Here is a 20476-nt window from a genome sequence, read left to right as displayed (position 1 = left end):
CTTAATGAACAAGAATCCATTGCCATTATGTGTGTGTGTGTGTGTGTGTGTGTGTGTGAGAGAGTGGTGTGTATTACAGAATAATTGATCATTTCACCACAGCAGGACAAAAGGACATCAAATATTCTATGAACAAATAAAAGTTTACTGTCTAAGAACAAGACACAAGACCTGGCTACCTGGAATTTTGAACATTTTTCCAACTTGAAATAATCTCTGTTTTCCTTTATAGACTTTTGCTCTGGAATTCTGAACAGCCACTTAGCTAAGAGCTGAAGCAGACTTTCAATTTCTTAGAAAAATTAGTTTTGCCTTTGCCTACTCCAATCCTTTTACAAAATGAACTCCACTTGAATTATAGTAAGAGTCTCAGATCTTAAATTGTACTATAACAGCAGCTGAGAATAGATTTTTCTAAACTTACTTGTCAAAAATCAGCTCACTATCATAGATGATTCCTACCAAAAGGCCATGAAAATAATTTCATTTCTTGACATATTATTTGCCTATTTCTTCACCCATCAAATACAACATGAATGTTAAGGTAATTTTCCAGGAGAAAATATGCTTTTGCTGTGGTTGTAAACCCTACTCCTTATACTAACCTATAATTATTTACTTAGATGTGTTTACACTTATCTGGCACATGCTTTAATTTTTTTAACTAAACTAATAATAAGCAAATATAGCTTGGCAAAAAATGAAAATCAGTTTTATAGATAGGATATCAATAAGTATTTTTAATACAGTAAAGAAAACATCAAACCTGCTAGTATGTTTATCAGGTCCTAAAAATTTCTTTTGTGAGTCAACATACATTTATTTTACTTGGAGCAATGAACTATTTATATGTATATTTTTTATTTACAAACATATTGTGTATCACATTAGTGTGGATTATTAGTTTAGTAACACCATTCACACATTGGTTTATATGACCTTAAAACTTGACATCCAATTTATGATAGCCCTAAAAAGAGTTCATGATTGTTGATGATAATCTGTCCATCTCAGAACCCTACATTACACATGCCTATATCTTCTGACATGAAAATGATGGGTTTTTAAGGGATTCATGCTCAGCTATTTGAGGAGTGACCTGGCTACAACATATCATAATTCATACATTTCTACCATTCTTTGTTTTCTCCAATTTTTTTGTTTATTAAAAATCACATTATCTTGCCTAGTAATTCTTCTAAGGGATCTTTTATTTTATGAAGTAATTCTTATGTAACTATCCAGTGTCTCCACTTAGAAGGTAGACTCATCAATATAACTCTTATCGTACTTCTGAAACTAAGCTTGAACTTCTGTTCCTTCTTTATCGATGCACTCAGATCATGTCACATACTATGCTCTTTCCAAAACACAGAGTTGCCTTGTTACAGATATCTTCAATGAAATGAATATCCAATGAATTCATCTTCACGATTAAGGGGATAGTTGCCTATTTCCTGAGGGCAGGAAGCTAGAGTAGTTCCCAGATGCCACTTTTTGCTTCATCATTGCCATACTTTAGGAGTTTCTGAACTGCTGATATTTTGCTAGCCAAGCTACTCCACTTCATGGGAAATGTTTGCTTTTATATCACATCATTATTGATGATGTATGGTGACGACCACCTGATTCTATCCTTTATAAGGGAAGGATAAACTGATCTCCAGGCTTGGTTTCTTGAATAATACCTCCTGACCTTCATATACAATTATTTATTTCTTTATGTAAGGCATTTACGTAAGAACTGCTGTGGCACAATGGTCTGTGCCCTGTCACTTTTATTTTAAATGAATGATGATTGGCCAGTAGCGAGGCAGGAAGTAGAGGCAAAACAAGGAGAACAGGAGAATTCTGGGAAAAGTCAGTCTACAGTGGACATCCACACACAAAGGAAGCCAGAAAGAGAGCAAGCAAGATCTGACTGCCTTGCCAGAAAAGGTACCAAGCCACATGACTAACACAGACAAGTATTATGGGCTAATATAAGTTATAAGAGTTAATAAGAAGCCAGATCTACTAGGTCAATCAGTTTTTAATTAATGTAGACCTCTGTGTGATTATTGGGGACTAAACCAATGTGGAACCTGGATGGATAGAAACCTCTGTTAACAAAGAACTTTGGTGAATTCTAATTATCTTGGATTCTTTTAAGCTGAAAATTGGTAGCACAAAACAAATATTTCAAAATGTCCCAGCTGCCAGTAATAGCAAAGTGATTTCAACAGAACCATCGACAAACAATAAAGTTTGGACTTGTAATTAATTTAACAAAATGTTCTAATTAAGAGGACAATCCATGAGGATTCTAGTAGCTCTTCAACTTCCTATTTGCTTTCACACAGGTTAAGCCAATTAGAGAAAGAAAGAGAAGTTCCAGAGTTCAAGAATGATAAAAGAGGCAGCTGAATCAGCACTGCCTCTGCTAAAGGACTCAAGGATCAGAACCATGGTCACGAACACATCTGTCTGGAGCTCTCTAGGAGACTCGAGAATGGAGATATATGCCAAGAGTGCTAATATCCCAGGCCTCTTCCATTACAGATTTCTTTCATTATGTAAAAACAATACTTTCCATTTTAAATGTTCTTTTAGAATGATTGTCTGCCCCTTATCCATAATTTAGGGAAGACAGAAAAATCTATATTTTTTTCCTAACTCAGAAATGATTTCTCCTCAAAGCTTCCAAATATAAGTCTGAAAGCTTGCATGAATGTCATTTTCATGAGTTGAACACCGAAGACACTCTACTTGAAGTTTGAAGTTTGTTTTCCTCTTGGTACAATTGATTTTTGGGCAAGTAACTGCCCATGCCTCAACCACTGACAAAGTACATGGTATCCATCTGCAGGACGAAAAAAAATTAAATAAAAGGACTGCCAAACCTTGTCAAGACAGGGTAAGACGATTCTGAAATATTTCCTGCCTCTGTCAGTTACACTAGGCCTTAGCCAAAGCTGGTTGCTTCAGCATTGCAAATGAGGCTTTGGAGGATTGCTCAGGTGGCCAATTATCTCTGTCATATACTGCTTGACTCAAGTAATATATATTATCTCCCTTCTCTGGCATTCGATGCGGTTGAAGATTAGATAGTTGTAGTTATCTTCCTCTTATGATTTAGCCAAGCCTATTTCTGACGCAAGACTTAGACTCCTTGGATAAAATGTTTAATAAAACATTTATCTTGTGTTCCTTGCTTAATATTGTTTATGTTGGTTGTAATGTTATACTTGATATCTGTTCCTATTGTATATAGTTTTATATTGGGTTTGGATTGCTCTTATTTAGACAAAGGGGAGGTGATGGGGAAGTTTAGTCAACCAATTATCTTTAAGAGGTGGGAAAAAGTTAGGGTGTGGCTTTGTGGGACCTGGAGAAAAATGGGTTTGTGGCCATAAGTTTTCCCCTTATAATAAATAAAATACAATTGTTTTATCTTTTATCTAGCCTGGTTATTTCCCAAACCGAGTTAGTTCAACAGTATAGTTAAAAGAAAATCAAAATTAGTTTGATTCTATTTTGAACTTAATAAAAATCACGATGGACAATCAAATGAGAACAACCCTACTAATATCTTACAGTAAATGACATTGTTTCATAGAGAAAGTAAATCTTGTCATTTTAAAATAACTAAATTTTCTGAAATCTGTTAGTGTCCATTATGTTTCAAACAATCTGGTATCATATTCTGTAACATCACTGGGTCAAGAAGAACCCGTTCCACTAACATCTTTTTGTATTTACTCTTTGTATTCAATTTAGTAATGTGTATTGTGAAAAGGGAAAAAAGTTGTTTCATAAATTACCATCAGGATGAATTTATAGAAGAATGAAAATTATGCAAGACTGAACGGTGTTAGGTAAAGAATGGGTGAAAGAGTAGCATCTACAGAGCTAGAGGTGTCTAAGTGATTAAGAGAACTTCATCACTGTCCAGAGGACTCCTTTTCTTCCCATCACTGACATGGAATCACAGCCCATTGGGAACTCTTTTTCCCTGGGCACCCAATGCCTTCTCATGGTGCCCACGGGCATCAAGCATACACATGCTGCACACAAATACACCATACATGTTGGCAAACTCTCAGACAAAGAAAACAAAAATAAATATTTCTTACCAAACAGCAACACTCACATAAATGAGTATAAAATTTTGTGAACCAGCAATGGTTGCGGCAATATACTAAAGGAATGATTTTTAAAGAATATCGGAGAGCTTTTCTGTTTAATCATACTTGTCAAAGCACCTTTTTCCTAAAATGACTGTTTCTAGCACTACTTTATATAAAGAAACAGTTTCCAATCTGTGTGGCCATTTTGTATACATCAGTAGAGCCATTCTCACCGATTTCTTGCTTGCGTTCCTCACGGCTCAACACACTAGAGGTTCTTAATTACATTCCTAATCCTTGTATCAATAGCGAAATAAGGAAAATGCAAGGAGGAATACCTCATTGAGAAGAGGGACCAACTTAGAAGTAGAATGTGGAAAAGCTCACTAAGTATAAGCATTTCATATGGCTCCACTCATGAGAACTGCAACCTGATTATTGACTATAAGAGAGATAGGAAGTTGTTCACACAGAGGAGGCACAAGTATGAAAAAAAGCATATAATTGAGGGAAGGTTGTGTTTCAATAAGAAAGCTGTGCTTTTCTACATTGGGTTCACTTGGAATTTGATTCACTCAGAGTCAGAGAAAGAGCACATGAGTCAAATGCAGAGTCCTTTCCACTGCAGGTATTTTATAGGATCCCCTGCACCTCTGCTCCATTTATTTGAACTCCTTCTAGTAAGAGATATAGCCTCTAGGTTTGGGTAAGTGATATGATCTCACTTCTTAGAATCATTTGCCTTGAATCACTGCAGATCTGTTTCATAAATTTCTACCTACATCCACAGCTGTGGGGTCAGTGGAGTCTTTGCACTGAGCACTGGGCATGAATTCAGAGAAGCAGACTTTGAGTTCTAGCTATGGGTTCTTAGCTGACCTGATCAATTTAGTGAATGATTTTAGGTTGTTACATTTCTCTGAACTAAAGCTAATATTATCTACTTCATGAAATTGGGTAAGAGTATTAAAAAAGAACAACAACAACAACAACAACAACAACACACACACACACACACACACACAATCCGAACATTCTTCCTGAAGTAAGATAGAAAAATTAAGCATGTTAATGGCATATAATTATTTAAACCTAACAGGTGATAGCACTCGTAAGCCCAATTTTATTGATGTCTTGGCTAGTGGAGCTCCAGTTTTTGGGCATGAGGGCTCCTCTTGTGGCAGAAGACTGTCGTCTGTTGTACTCTTGTGGTTGCCCCCTCATTTTCTTATAGCCTGGACTACGGTGTACCTAATTGGGGAGATTTCCTTCCATACAAAGTGATACTCTGTAGTCATTTCTAGTCTCTCTATAATTTCTTTCTAAGAAAACCTCTATTATTTTAAGTGATGTGTCTATGTGCCTGTGTATGCAAACGGATGTGTGTCCCTGAATGTACATCCCCACTAATGCCAGAGGTATCGGATGCCCCTGGCAGCTGGAATTGCAGGTGATTGTGAAGATCCCAGTGTGAGGGCTGGGACATAGAATCCCTAGAAGGGCAGCATGCACTCTTAATGGTTAGCCATCATATAGCCCTGCTTTTTAAAAGTATTTATCACTACCCCTCTCCAGCTGAGTCAAATGTGTACTCCTTGTTAGCAGAGACTTTATTATTTTGCTTGAAAGAAAAAGAACTACTTTGTACACATATATTCTTATGAACTATTCTCTGATATATTAATGATATATGAACCTTGTGAAAAAAATGGACTTTGTGTCAGTTATATATATCAAGCAAATATTTTAATATAGTTATTTTGTATAAACCTCTAGTATTGGCTAAATCTATGTTGGTGGCATGGAGCAAATTTTTATGCTTTTGTGCAATCTTTCTAAGATGGAATTATAATTATAATACTTTTTTAAAAATTAGCAATATGTTTAGTATAAAATAATTACTGATTTTAAGGGAACATTAATACTTAAAAGATTCAACATGTTTGAAATCTGGTCAAAAATCGATCTTGTCAGAATTAGAAACAATTTGTATACAAACTTAATCATGTGTTTCAGTTGCAAGTTTAAAAATTCAGTGTTGTAATAGCATGCTGCCTATGCTAAAGTAAAGCCTGCATTTATTACTCTCTGCCCCTTATACTGTTACTAATTCCAATTTTATAACAAATTATCATTAGACTTCAAGTACTAGGTTTATTATTGTGTGTGTTATCTTCAATTACTGGTCTGCAACTGTAGACGAGGCTAGCCTCAAACTATCCATGCTCTTCCTGTATTAGCCTCCCATAGGCTACGATGCTACTAAGTCATCAACATTTCATCCCTCAAGAGTGAGTTTTAATGTCAAACTTTCTTTCCTCATTTATTCATCTATTCTCTTTTGGCCTATATGGTACTAATAAAATTCAAACTGGTTTGCTCTATAATAAAGATCATTTTCTACAATTTGGCCTTTTACATCTCTGTTACACTTGGAACGTGAAGGGAAAAAAAAAGTCTTTCTCAGTGTCTGCTCCTTAGAACAGCACGCTATACTTTTCATAAAACAGGATTTTATAAACTGCTCTTTGAATGGATGTGTTGGTCTATAAGTGAAATGACAACCAAAAGCTCATTTGTCTGAACATCTGATTCTCAGCTGTTTGGCAAGAAGCTGCAGGTCTTAGAGCTTTGCTGGAGAAACTGAGTTAAATGGGTGGGCCCTGTGTCATCCTGCTCACTCTCTGCGGCCTGAGTGTATTACAATGTGACTAGCTCTTCTGCACCTGCTCTTGAGCCATCCTTTCTTCAAGAGATGACAAAGGCAGAACAGGTCCTTTCTCCTTTAAGTTGCTTCTTGCTGGGTATTTAGTCAAGATAATGAGAGAGGAAAGAAAGAATACAATAGCTATAGTTCCACTTGGAAGTGAGCATCACCATTGTGGAAACATCATCTGCTCATTGTTTTATTGATATCACAATTGTGTTTGTTAGATCAAATCTGTACACGCATGAATAACAATGACTAATTTTACAAAGATAAGATGAAAAGTATGGAGGGAAACAAGGATAAAAAAGTGTTCAAGGATATAGGTGCAAATATTTGAGTCTATTGGGAAAAATAGAAAAGGAATGTTGATGGCTCAGAGAAGAAAAACATAAGAAGAGGGAGAGGGGAAGAGATGCACACTTCTTTATCATTTATTTTTCCTCAGAGGATATCATTTCCTAATTTAAGAGTTTATCACTGCTCTTTATTTACTAAGAAGTCTTGTATGATCAAATTTTCAACACATAAATGGGCTTCAATTTTAATTCTGTTTTTTTTTTGTTTTAGTTTTGAACACCTAACTTTAAGTACACAGATTTTGTTTTACTTTTCACTCTTATTTTCATTACTTATTTACTTTTTATTTTAATTCATATTATATGTAGCATCTATGTACTTTATAACTTGAACTTTGTTTTTTTATTTCTCTTTACTCAGTTTTCTTAATTTTCCATTCAACCATGATGCTTTCATATCAATAAGAACGTCTCATCTTATTATTCTTATGACTCTGCTTCTATTTAATTTATTGTTATACACATTTTGTATGAACCCTAATGTCTTAACTAATAAAGTATCAAGATAACTCTCAATTAAACAAATTATATAGTTTTTCTTTTTAGCACAACAAATAGTATCAAATATGAATGCTATTAGAAGCAAATCAAAAATACATGCATTTTGAAGAAGCATTCTTAAGAATTCAGAGAAGATTGATATATATTGTGATTACTGTCAGAAAATGAAGCAGTTCTTGTGGAGAAAGAAGTTAGGTCAATAGTTCAAAATACTGTAGAGCAGAAAACTATTCCAATTATGCAAAAGCACGAGCACAGGAATGAATGCACAATCAATGTAACTAAACTGTATATAAGCCTTAAGAAGACTCTTCACAAAACTATTTTCTTTAGTTGTACATCTGAAGACAGAGGTAAAACAAACACTCTTAGAAATGGAGTATATTAGCATTCCTACATGACCAATATGCTGAAGTAGCTAAGAACTAGAAACTCAGGTCTTACCATCTAGGTCATTCTCTGGGGTCTCCGCTGTGTACCAGTTGGAAGGTGGTCCAGTGCCATTGACGGTCATGGCCGCCACTTGGAAACTGTACTGACTCCCTTTCTCCAATCCTATGAAAGAATTTTTCACAAGAAAAAGAAATGTTACTGAACAATAAGAGTTTCCAGCTGGGTTTCCACAGCTTTAGAAAATTTATGACAATAATTGGCATGTTTTAAATATTGTGATTGTTTTGGTAAGCATTGTTATTTGGTTATAGGAGGAGAAATAACATAGCAGGAACTGAAATTATATTTCATAAATTATAAATTCTTGTGTACTTTTCCAGTTTATAAAAATGTATCATTGAAAATAGCCTTAGGGTATATTCAGAATATAAAATATGAATGATGAAGAAATAATCAAAAATAGCAAGAATCATTTTCCTCACTGTTCTGAGGAGCCCTGCCTATAAATCAAGAACAGTCAGCTTAAAAATTTATGTTTCCATCATCCATTCAAGGTCAGTGATGATGTTTACATTGGGCCAAGGAAGAAGAATCTAAAGTAACTAAATTTCAGGAGAAAATAAGCACAGATTTTATATTTTGAAATCACCCTTTCAGAATATTTTACTTTGCCACATCCCACAGTAGAGAGAACTGAGGTGACTATAATAAAAATATTTGGGTGTATTATATTATCTACAGAGATTATTTTAGAAATAACAGAGATTACAGATGTAGCAGAGAGGCCTCATAGATTATCAGTTTTATGGGTTTACGTTTCTAATCTGAAAACCTTTTCTTTTCCCCCAAGTCTCAAAGGCAATTAAAAACCTGACAAATTGCTAAAAAGCAAATAATTCTTGTTGCTGTGATTTGATTGTTTCCTCTAAAACTCATGTTGAACTTTCATAGTCATTTTTACATTTAGAAGAGACCACGACAATGTGGTTAAATCCCAAAACATTTGCCATCAACCATGAATTAATGTTGTTGTGGCAAGGAGATTATTAAGAATGAGCTCCTGATACAAAGAATGAGTCTGGCCGGATTTTTCTTTTGTACATTTGCTTGCTTTTCCATAGTCCTTCATGGGTGACTCTCACCACCTACTGGTACTATGCCCTCAGCCTTCAGATTGATGAGCCAAATCACCTACCATTATTTATAAAGCACTCAGTATGTGCAATCTCTTTTTGTTATAGTAGAGATGCATAAAATATATTCTAAGTGAAACTCAGTATTTTCTCTAGTTCCTACATGTCAATATTCTTTAAAGAACCATTCATTATTTCTAAGACATTGATAAGTCAATGTAAATCGCTAATTCTTTAGATCTCAATTAGTTGTGAAGCTCTTACAGATATTACAACTCTTTTCTATTTTTTGCTCCAACAGTTTGAAACAGTATCACTATTTGTTATCAAAAATAAAATAAGTGAAATAAATCAGTGAGGGGTGGGATGATGCTTATATCATGTGACAAATTCATACTGATATATTTTCACCAAAATTATGAGTACCTTGTAGCAATGTTGTTTCTAAATCTGTACTCACAGGGAATAGAGCCAATAAGATGATGTTTAAGAATTGTTACATTGAAGTTTTACATGTATGTTACCCATATCGGAGAAAACTATTTGCTAAATTAACTTGCACAAATATTTGGTAGATAAATTGTTCTCTAGAGAACACCATCAAGGGTGCAAAAAGACATTTGTGAACATGAGTCTTTTGTTGTATATATACATGTTGTTGAGTATAGAAGGCTTATACTCATTTCAGCTTGCTAGCCATAGCACCATTATTGATTGTTTAAAATAGGCATGACAGATGTCTCTGAAGAAATTTTAGCATGAGTACGGAAAGCGCTCCAAGAAGACATGTTTACCCAATCATGGACAGAGATAGTAACTTCTGCAGTGGATTTGTGTGATCCAGAGTAGAAATTCATCAAGAACATGCTCTTCCATTTTTCTTAGACATTTAGACACCATTTCACACAAAATGAATAAGCAATAGTTTCAATCATCTGCTCCACAACTGTTCTCAAAGGCCATCTGTGACCAACAACTTTCTCTGCCAGCAGGGCTGGGCTTTGGCCTCCAGTGACTGAAACACTAATCACATGTTCCAAGACACATCTTGTGGTGCTCCAGTCCATATGCAGTCTGACGCTATGAGTACTAGTTAACAAACACATCAGAAAAGCTCTGAAGATCAAGCCATGGATTTCTCTGAAGCAGACATTCTATCTTTGGTTCTTAACTTCTGCTTGAGAGGCTCAGGCAGGATTAAAATGACCTCAGGCCATTCTTTGAGAAATGTATCTTTCTTGTTTTGGCACATGAAAAAGATGGACTACTTACTCATTTTTACAAGTAGAATTAAATCATGCCCACACATTTGATACTGCAGGAAAAACAGCCTCTTCCATGTTTTTCAGAGTTTATTAACATTTTGATTTTATTGTCTTCCTTTTATTGAAAAAGTTGTTTTCTCAAATAATATACAGCTTCCCCTTCCTCTCCTTCTTCAAGTTCCTCATCATCTATGCTCCCATTTGCATCCAACCCTTTCTGAATTTCATTAGAAAAGAAACAGGCTCTTAAGGGATAATGATCAAGTTAAAATAAGGTACATAATTCTACATGTTTTCTCCTTATCTGGTTTAACCTTGACTGCAATGGCATTTTATACTATGAATGAAGACTATGAATGAAGTTACCCTTGAACAGCTGAATTCTTTTTTTTCCATTCACTTGGCTTTGAGTTGGGAGACTGTATTTCTTTTAATCACATATCTATTTTTGTTTTACATATTTTAAGTTCAAAATCTATCTGAGTCATTAATTTTAAGTAAAACAACAACATATAGCTGTTTGGCGACACACCCACCACTCTATACCTATCTCTCTGGTAGTATGTGGGATGAAATGACCAGCCACATCACCTTCTTTGAAGAATTCTAAGCCAGTGACAGACACTGTTTGATAAAGCAAGATATGTGGTACAAGAGGAACATCACCCACAGTTCACTCTGGTCTTCACAGTGTTTGTGCACATACATGCATACATAGCTGCATGTATATGTATGTGTATAAGCAGAAGAATACATACACACATACATAGGGACTCATGGCTTTTGTTGTGACTTTTGCCACGCTTTTCTATGATAGGTATAAACTTTGGGATATCTCTCAGTCAAATCATCTAGATAGGCCTACTTAAACATATTTTAATATTGTACTTTATAATGTTAATATAATATTAATATATAAATGTATTTATTTCTTTAGTTAACTAAGATGAAAGGAAAGCATTCCCCGTACTTCACATTCTCTCCAGCATAAGCCATCATTGATGTTTTTGATCTTATTCATTCTGATAGGTGTAAGAGTTATTTTGATTTTCATTTCCCTGATAGCTAAGGATGATCAACATTTCCTTAAGTATCTTTGGCCATTTGGGACTCTTCTGTTGAGAATTTTCTGTTTAGTTCTGTACCCCATTTTTAATTGGGTTATTTAGAATTTTGATGTCTAATTTCTTGAGTTCTTTATATATTTGTCTTATGTGGGGTTGGTGAAAATCTCTTCCCATTCAATAGGCTCCTTTTTTTGTCTTATTGACTGTGTTCTTTGCTTTACAGAAGCTTCTCAGTTTTAGGAGGTCCCATTAATTTACTGTTGCTCTCAGTGTCTGTGCTACTGGAGTTATATTTAGGAAGTGGTCTCCTGTGCCCACGCACTAAAGATTACTACCCACTTTCTCTTCTATCAGGTTCAGTGTGGTTGGATTTATATTAAGGTCTTTAATCCATATGGACTTGAAATTTATGCATGGGTATAGATATGTATCTATTTTCATTCTCCTACCTGTTGATATCCAGTTATGCCGACACCATTTGTAAACAAAATTTCTTAAGTGGTTGTTGTTTTTCTAACGAACGGCAAATAATCATTTTTAGTAGCATTGATCATTCATAGAACCATATAATGGAGTGAGACACACAAAAGCACACCAAAGATGACATCATGGAGTCTATAATTGGAACAAACCTAGGAGACAGAACATCAGGAGTGTAGTAGGTGTTATCCCCTCAATTGGCAGTTGACCTCTTATATAATGGTTATCTCTACTAAGAAAGAAAGGCTTTACATGTCATGTATCATGTGAGTTCTATAATATTTGGTGGGACCCTAAAACACAGTCTCTGTCTGCCATGTCAGTGTGTTTGTATATGAATCCAAATACATTTAAGTATAAAACTGTTCTAAAGTACTATCTATCTTTAGTCATAAAATGCTATCATTAAAACAGATTATTCTGCTTGTTGTTACTCTGCCAACTCAGAATCATTAACTTCTGTAATAGCTCTCTTCTATTTCTAATTTCATATATCATACGGTAAAGATGGTATATCACTCACAGCAGCATGGTTTCCCTCATGCTAGCCTTGTTATAAGATTACAATGCTGTTTCCAGTTTTTAGTCCATAAAATATGAATACACAATTATCATTGTCTTTATTTTGTTTTGGCCATGAAGTATGAGAACATTCTTCAATTCAATTCCAAACAACTTATCCTGAAGATCATGAGGAAAAAAAAACATCATTTTAAAACTTAGTTGATATGGGTTCTCCCAACAATATGATGCCTACAATTTAAAATCCTTAGAAATGTGAATGACTTGCTTATTGCAGATGTCCCATTATCATAGTAAAAAATACACGCCAAACACAACGAAATACCTGTCTGATGAACAGAGCTGTGTAAAAAATTAAAAGTTGCATTTCTGCCCTTCAATTATACCACACAAAAGGGAAACATTAAAACATTTCCAATTTTCTCATATCTAAATCAATACATCCATACATGTTCCAGGCATTGAAAACAAGTCAATGTACAGTCAAATCCTGTACATTTTATAACGCTGTGGATTTGTATTGAAAATCAATGACTCCACTTACTAACTATAAAGAATATCAGTTCCCAGATACATTATGGGGGAAAGCCGAAATCACAGCAAATCTTCAAGTGTTCAGTACTTTCTGGCTCCTTAAGGATTTTGAAACCATGGCCAAATTGTCTAGAAATGTAGCAGGTGTTCCTGAGTACAGTCATGAGGCAGGGCAGAGAAAAGCATAAGCTGTGCCAAATTTGATTTACTAATTTCTGTTATGGCGCCAGTTCAAATCAAAAGGAAGGATGCATGACATTTTTGAGGTTAATATCAAGTGCAGCTACAAATCTTTTGGAGCATATTATAGTTATATTCCCAGATGTATTTAACTTATTTCTGCCACAATGGAAGAAATGCAAGTTACATTTTTGAATATAGGTTCCTGTAAACCATTAAAGAGTCAATCGGACAGTGATTAGCCATTCCCAGTAATAAGCTAACTAATTCATATCTGGAATAATAGTGGAACAATAAGCTGGTGAGTAATGGGCTACTCCATGCTGGTTAGACACCCATATTATCTTACGGATTTCACAGAAATAAAAATGTAGGAATGAATTATTTATTTCTCAATGAGTAAATTTTATTTGAGGATGCAATTTAAGACAATTGAGCTTAAGGGGAGAAATACCATGGATCTGTAATGGTATAAATAGTGTTTCCCAAGTTTGTATATAGAAGGAATATTAGCATCAAACCACAGTTGCAAATAGGTTGTTATGGACATAATTAGTTAAAGAGCTCAGAGTAAAATCATTCTGGATTTAAGGTGAGCACAATACACCTAAATAATACTTAAAACATTAGTATGTGATTTGTATTTGATATTCCATATGGCTTTCATTAAATACAAATTATTCTATGATATGACTGTCTGATTTATAAAGATCTACTTTAAAGTTATTTGTAATTTTAAACACTCTTTTCAATTTAAGTAATACTCTAAGGAAGATGATATTTCTTTAAAGTTTTCCAAAAGTAGGATTATACCTTTAGGCAAGTCTAATATATGGAGAACTAGACCTGTATTGTATCTCTATTTTAAAATGTATACACACAATGCTTATATGCTTATTTGTATGTGAACATAACATATACACACATTATTTTCCAATAATATTCTTGTATGTTATATCCTAAAACAGTATATGGAATTTATATTACTCTTGTGTTTCCTAAATACAGCACTGCCTCTTATTGGTATTACTACTTTAATCAAAAAAAATCACTAATTTAAGTTCTGTTTCTGTATTTGTAAACAAATATGAACTTTTTATCATGTTTTACCAATTAATCATGCTTTGAATTAATTTCCAGTCCTTTCTCTGTTTTATGTTCATCTTTTATTCCATAAACAAACTTTATTTCATGTTTATAATGTTTTAATGTTCGGAAGAATTGAATGACAAGAAAGTGTCAAGGACCCAAAAATCTATACTCTATTAAAAAAGACTTGAAATAAAATATCTTTACTTGTATTTATGCCTTATATTAATTCTTATAAATATTAAAATATTTTCTACAAAAATTTTAAAAACTGATTTTTTTCCTCAAAGTAATGGCATCATTTTAAGTGCTCTAATAAGCACATGGGCTTTAATTTAACATCAATTACTTTTATATTTCATATTATTTCTTTGTGGTTGAAGAAAATACATCACAGCTTGACTAATTTTTTTCTGAAAAAAAGAAAGCTTGGCTTTTTAAAAGCTTTACAAAGAGTGTGTTGGAATGTCATAGCTGGCTTTTAAATTCAACAGCACCCACTTAGAATTGTGTTCAGTTTTAAAATCGGCAATGTTATATTCTATAATCTCTCCTGGAAACATTCTCACAGTTCTCACAATTTTGTTCAGACAAAATTCCCATTGGAACAAACTATGCTATTCTAAAGTCAATTATTATAGGCTTAGAATTAGGCAAATAATAATTTCTGCATGTCTATGTGTGTACGCATGCAGGCACACATATACATGCATGGCAATTTTAAAAAAAATCATTTACTGGATCTGAACAGAGGAAAGAAAAATTAAGTGATTAATTTCCTCCCATCAGAGACAATTTATTCATGAGACACATGCAGATTTATATGGAAAATCAATGACTCTACTGCCTTCCTTACTTGCCTTCATTGCCTCTAATCTCATGATCATGTGCTGTGCTGTAAGAGTTTATCTTCCATTGTCAGTGACACTTAATTTAGGGACACTTGGGAGCCCTTCCTTTGTGAAAATCTTCACAGCAATTCCAGGAAAGTTTAACAGAAGTACAAAGGCCACCCCCACCCAACAGTATAGGTGCCGCCTTCCCATGGCCCGAGTCTCAGGTTGAATAAGCTGAACATTAGCATTCAAGTGTCTCAGCTTCCTGACTGTGAGCACACTGTGATCAGTACCTCATGTTTCTGCTGCCACAATTTCCCCTTTATGATAGGCTATACATTGAAAATATGAGCCAAAATAAACTCTTATTTTCTTAAATTACTTTTGTCAAGTCTTTCGACCCAGCAATGAGAAAGGAACCAATATAGGAAATTGGTTTCTATTAGTTAGAAAATGATCTGACAAAGATGATCATGTGGTATATGGGCACTGGAATTGGTTTGTGGGAGGGATGTAGAAGAGCTTAAAGCTGAAGAATAGGAAAGCTCTTGAATACTGTAAGCAAAGCAATTCTGGAAAGAGTGTGGAATTATCACTCTCTCCAATGGGCGTTTCTGCTGCTAGAAAGGCAGACAGTGCTTGGAAGGTTCCTGAGGGGAACAAAGATTCTACTGGGAACTGTGCTAAATGTCTTTGATGCTATATTCTGCCAACAATCTGACTGTATTCTGTCCATGTTCTGAAAAAATAAAGCGAGGTCAAATGTAAAGGTAATGGACTAAATAGTTTGCTATATTAAGAGTATACCGTGCAGGCTAGAAGCCTGGTTGGAAATATAATCAGTAATTGTTAAAGAAATTGATGCCACCAAAAAGAAACCTTCTCTTGTGCACTGGCAAAATAGTAAAGGTCTCCTTAAGGCAACTCATCAGGGATTCCATGCTATAAAAGTGCAGGTTAGATGAAATAGAGTGTGAATTGAAAATTATGCTAACGGAATTCCTTGATCAAAGCAACCACCTTAGAGAGTTCAGTTGTCAAAGAAAACCAAAGCTACTATATCTTGGCAGAAGGCATTCAGCATATCTCTGTAGCTTGTGGCTGATGCACTCTATGTACTGCTGGCTTTCCAGGCGTGCAAAACGAAAGAGACGGTGAATATAACACGGAGGTTAAAATCAGGATACTAGAAAGTTGCTGAGGCAATGTGTAGCAGGCTTAGATTCTCTGGAAGTAAGCTTGAGCTGTGGACGAAGTCCTATCGCATTAAGCTGTGAAAGTGAAAGGCATTGCAGTGGAAACTTGGGTTGTGCTTATGCCAGAGACGTGAGTTAAATGCCTAGGAGAGCTGAGGCTTAGGAATAGGACTGAAACATGGGAGTCATTATGGTTTTAGCTTGTGGAGGATTTGGATATGCAGGACTACCCAAAAACAGTGGAGACCAGATGATGTCTCCAAGAGTTCCAGATGCTCTCCATGAAGCTTAAGAGTTTGGTTGTTACCTTCTCTGTGTGACATGAATAAATTTATAGGGTTCAATCATGCTTCCTTAAAACACAATATGTTATTTCATTTTTCCATATTAACTATTAAGTACAATGGTCAAAGAGAGACATGTTAATTCTAACACACACACATACACAAATACACAGAGAATAGAGGATGCTAATGTCTCACTGGCACCTTTGTAATCAACAAGACAGAGGACAAACATTGCTTGATTTATTATTTAAGTGAATATTATATTCTAAGTGATAAAATACAAAACAAACAATAAATGAGTAAATAATATATATGGTAGTGATGTTAAAAGTCCATGGTATTAGCTTGCAAAACATAATTTGTTCTCTTATTTGTTCATGGATAGATTGCTTTGTGTCTTAGAAGAGACTTTGGGCCTTTTTTAAACAATTGTTTAAACATTTAACAGTTTGAAGATTTGACAAAGGAACTAAATTTATTTTCAATTATTAGAAATTGAAATTTTTTTTTACTTATGAGTGGTACTCCATTGTGCAAATGTACCACATTTTCTTTATCCATTCTTCATTTGAGGAGCATCTAGGTTGTTTCCAGGTTCTGGCTATTACACATAGTACTGCTATGAACATAGTTGAACAACTGTCCTTGTAGTATGATTGAACATCCTTTAAGTATATGCCCAAGGGTGGTATTGCTCAGTCTTGATGTAGGTTGATTCCAATCTTTCTGATAAACTGCTACACTAATTTTCAAAGTGGATGTACAAGTTTGTGTTTCCACTAGCAATGGAGGAGTGTTCCCTTTACTCCGCATCCTCTCCAGGATAAACGATCGTTGGCGATTTTAAGCCACTCTGGTGTAATATGGTATCTCAGCATTGTTTTTATTTGCTATTCCCTGAGGGCTAAGGATGTTGAATATTTCCTTAGGTATCTTTTGGCCATTTGAGACACTTCTGTTGAGAATTTTCTGTTTAGATCTGTACCCCATTCTAAAAATTAGGTTATTTGGTATTTCTTGAGTTCTTTATATATCTTAGATATAAGTCCTTTGTCTGATGTGAGATTGGTTAAGATCTTTTCCCATTTAGAAGACTGCCTTTTTGTCTTATTGACTGTACAGAAGTGTCTCAGTTTCAAGAGGTCCCATTTATTTACTGCTGTTCCCAGTGTCTATGCTCCTGGTGTTATATTTAGGAAGTGGTTTCCTGTGCCCATGCTTTGAAGGCTACTTCCCACTGTCTTTTCTATCATGTTCAGTGTGGTCAGATTTATATTGAGGTCTTTAATCCATTTGGACATGAGTTGTATGCATGGAAATAGATATGGACCTATTTTTAAAATTTGCATACAAATGGAAGGGACTAGATAAAATAAACATCACGAATGAGGTAATGTAGACCCAGAAAGATGAGCATGGTATGTACTCACTTTTAAGTAGATACCAGCTGTAAAGCAAAAGATTACGAGCCTAGTCCATGACACCAGAAAAGCTAAGTAACAAAGAGAACCTTAATCTAGAACTCATTAATTGACTATGATGGCTGGTCATTGAGTCCCAGAGAGCTGGGTTATGCCTACTCTCCCATGCCCAGGTGGCATGTCTCCTTACCTGGTGTGGTTTTCATGTGAGTTCTTCTTATCTAATCTTGAATTCTAATACTTAGAAACCAAGCATTTTATCTACTGAACCCAGAGATGACTTCGGATAATTAATGCTCATTGAGTATTAATGTGACTGGAATTGGAATCATTCAGAAGACACACCTCTGGGAATGTCTCTGAGAAAAATGCCATACAGGAAGGCAGTGCCACCATGAGTGTGGGCTGTTCCTTTGCAAGAACTTGGGCCCCAGACAAGAACAGAAAGTGAGTGGAATTCCAGGCTATGGTTCTTTCTTTCCTTCTGACTGTGGGCACAGTGTGAGCCTCCTCACTAAGCCTCCTTTGATAAGATGTACAATACTAGTGGTTTCTCACCTTGCTAATGCTGTCACCCTTTACCACAGTTCCTCATGTTGTTCTGACCCCCACTACAAGTTTTTTCATTGATACTTCATAACTGCAATTTTTGTTGGGAGCAGTGAGACCCCAGATTCTGAATTTCTTGTACTCCCCTGATCTGAGTGCCTACAGCTGCTCTGAGCACGAGACCTTCAGGAGTTCCTGATGGCAGGAGAGTGGTTTCTGGTGGGTTTGGCTGGTGCGTGGCTATCTCCAAATAATCTGCCCCTGAACAAAATAAAGGGGGCATTCTTGCGGAATGCAAGGATGACCTGTGAAGCTGCCTCTCTGTCTGTGTGTGTCTGTGTATTTTAACCTCCAGCTCCCTTGCCCAAAGCTCACGGAATGGGTTCTAGCACACAGAGCACAGACACAGGAGCACAGTGCGTAGCAATTTTGCCAATGTTATTAATTATAATGTAAATATGCAATATATGACCCCTCTGGTGTCACAACCCACTTGTTGGGAACCACTGCACTCTACTCTTTAACAATGAATCCAAAGAAGTCATTTCTTAAGTTGTAGGGTTAAGACTACCCCTTTTGGGGGCGGGGTTTGCCTCGGGCAAATGCCTGCCAATAAATGGGCGCGCGCGGAAGTGGCTCGCTCTCTTTTTCTCCCTACCTGTACTACGTTGGAACTTTGGTTCTGTAAGTTTATCATTAAAGTGGTAAATATTCTTTGATATCTGCATTGCATTTATTTTGCGCGGGTACAATTGGCGCCTGCCCCGTGGGGCTTTGCCGAGAACCGGCCCCAAATCGGAGTCTCTTGCACCCCGGGCCGCTGCGGTGGTCTCTCTGGGCTCGCGCAGAAGAAGTTGAGATTCTGAGCAGTCTCTCTGGGCGCGCGCTGAAGCAGCCGAGATTCTGAGCGACTCGTTTTTGTCAGACATTTTCTCATAGCATTGAGAAAAGTAAGCTATATGTGTGCCATCCCTAATCTGCTCAGTATCTATCTTGAGTAACTGTAATGTACAGTTATGCTATGATTTGTGCTCAAGGCCACAGGTATGGCTCAAACAACACCTAGGTCTATAAAACTCTTAGTCTTGATGCCACCATCACATACAGTCTTGATGGACAAGAAGAGACCTCTGATGAGCACTCACCAAAATCTCTGGTTTGCAGGAATTTGTCTTGAGCTGTGTAGTAGTCGACTACTTAGCCAATGACAGACAAGGAAAGCTGCACACTCTTTATCAAACTCCTGCTTGTAGGATAGAGTCATTTTGTATGACCTCCCAGAGTCATCCCATCAATGTTGCAAGCTCTGTATTTGTCCCAAAGTTATGGCCACCCAGCCCAGTCACATGTCACCAAAATTTTTAAGTATCTCCCTATCCCTCCCTCTCTTTACTTGTGCACTCATTCTTGTGTGAATGCACACAACTTCACAGGGATGATGTTAGAAGACATTTCTCTGTGTCTTTACTAGAAATTTAGATTAACATATACTAATTTTCCAAACCACTAAGAAAAATATACTGTTTTTCACTTTAGAAAATAGAAATTCTCTATGAAAATTGGATCCAGTTTTCATAAATACTAACCTCATTTTCCACTTTATCTTGACATTTGTGGTAAGGGGGAATCACAGTGAGTAAAATACAAAGTGACTTCGGTTCACTAGATTTTTTTTCTTTTTCTTTTTATTGATAAAAGGAGAATAAAAAAAAAATTTCCACCTCCTCCCAGCCTCCCATTTCCCTCCCCCTCCTCCCACTCTTCTCCCCCTCCTCCCACTCTTCTCCCCCTCCTCCCACCCCTCTCCACTTCCCCCCACTCCTCTCCCCCTCCCTCTCCAGTCCAATG

At 35.8% G+C, this 20476-nt stretch overlaps 1 protein-coding gene across 1 annotated transcript in view; it reads right to left on the bottom strand.

Annotated features, from left to right (window-relative positions):
- Positions 1-20476, bottom strand: part of Dcc (DCC netrin 1 receptor) — a 1030120-nt gene that overhangs the window by 156810 nt on the left and 852834 nt on the right. The window contains exon 14 of the mRNA XM_075968336.1: positions 8121-8231. Within this exon, the coding sequence (XP_075824451.1) occupies positions 8121-8231 (111 nt within the window). The remainder of the gene's footprint in view (positions 1-8120; positions 8232-20476) is intronic.

This window comes from Microtus pennsylvanicus, chromosome 4, assembly GCF_037038515.1.
Source record: "Microtus pennsylvanicus isolate mMicPen1 chromosome 4, mMicPen1.hap1, whole genome shotgun sequence".
In the NCBI taxonomy this organism is placed as follows: domain Eukaryota; kingdom Metazoa; phylum Chordata; class Mammalia; order Rodentia; family Cricetidae; genus Microtus; species Microtus pennsylvanicus.
Note: the sequence above shows the minus strand (reverse complement) of the source record. Positions and strands in the feature narration are given on the sequence as shown.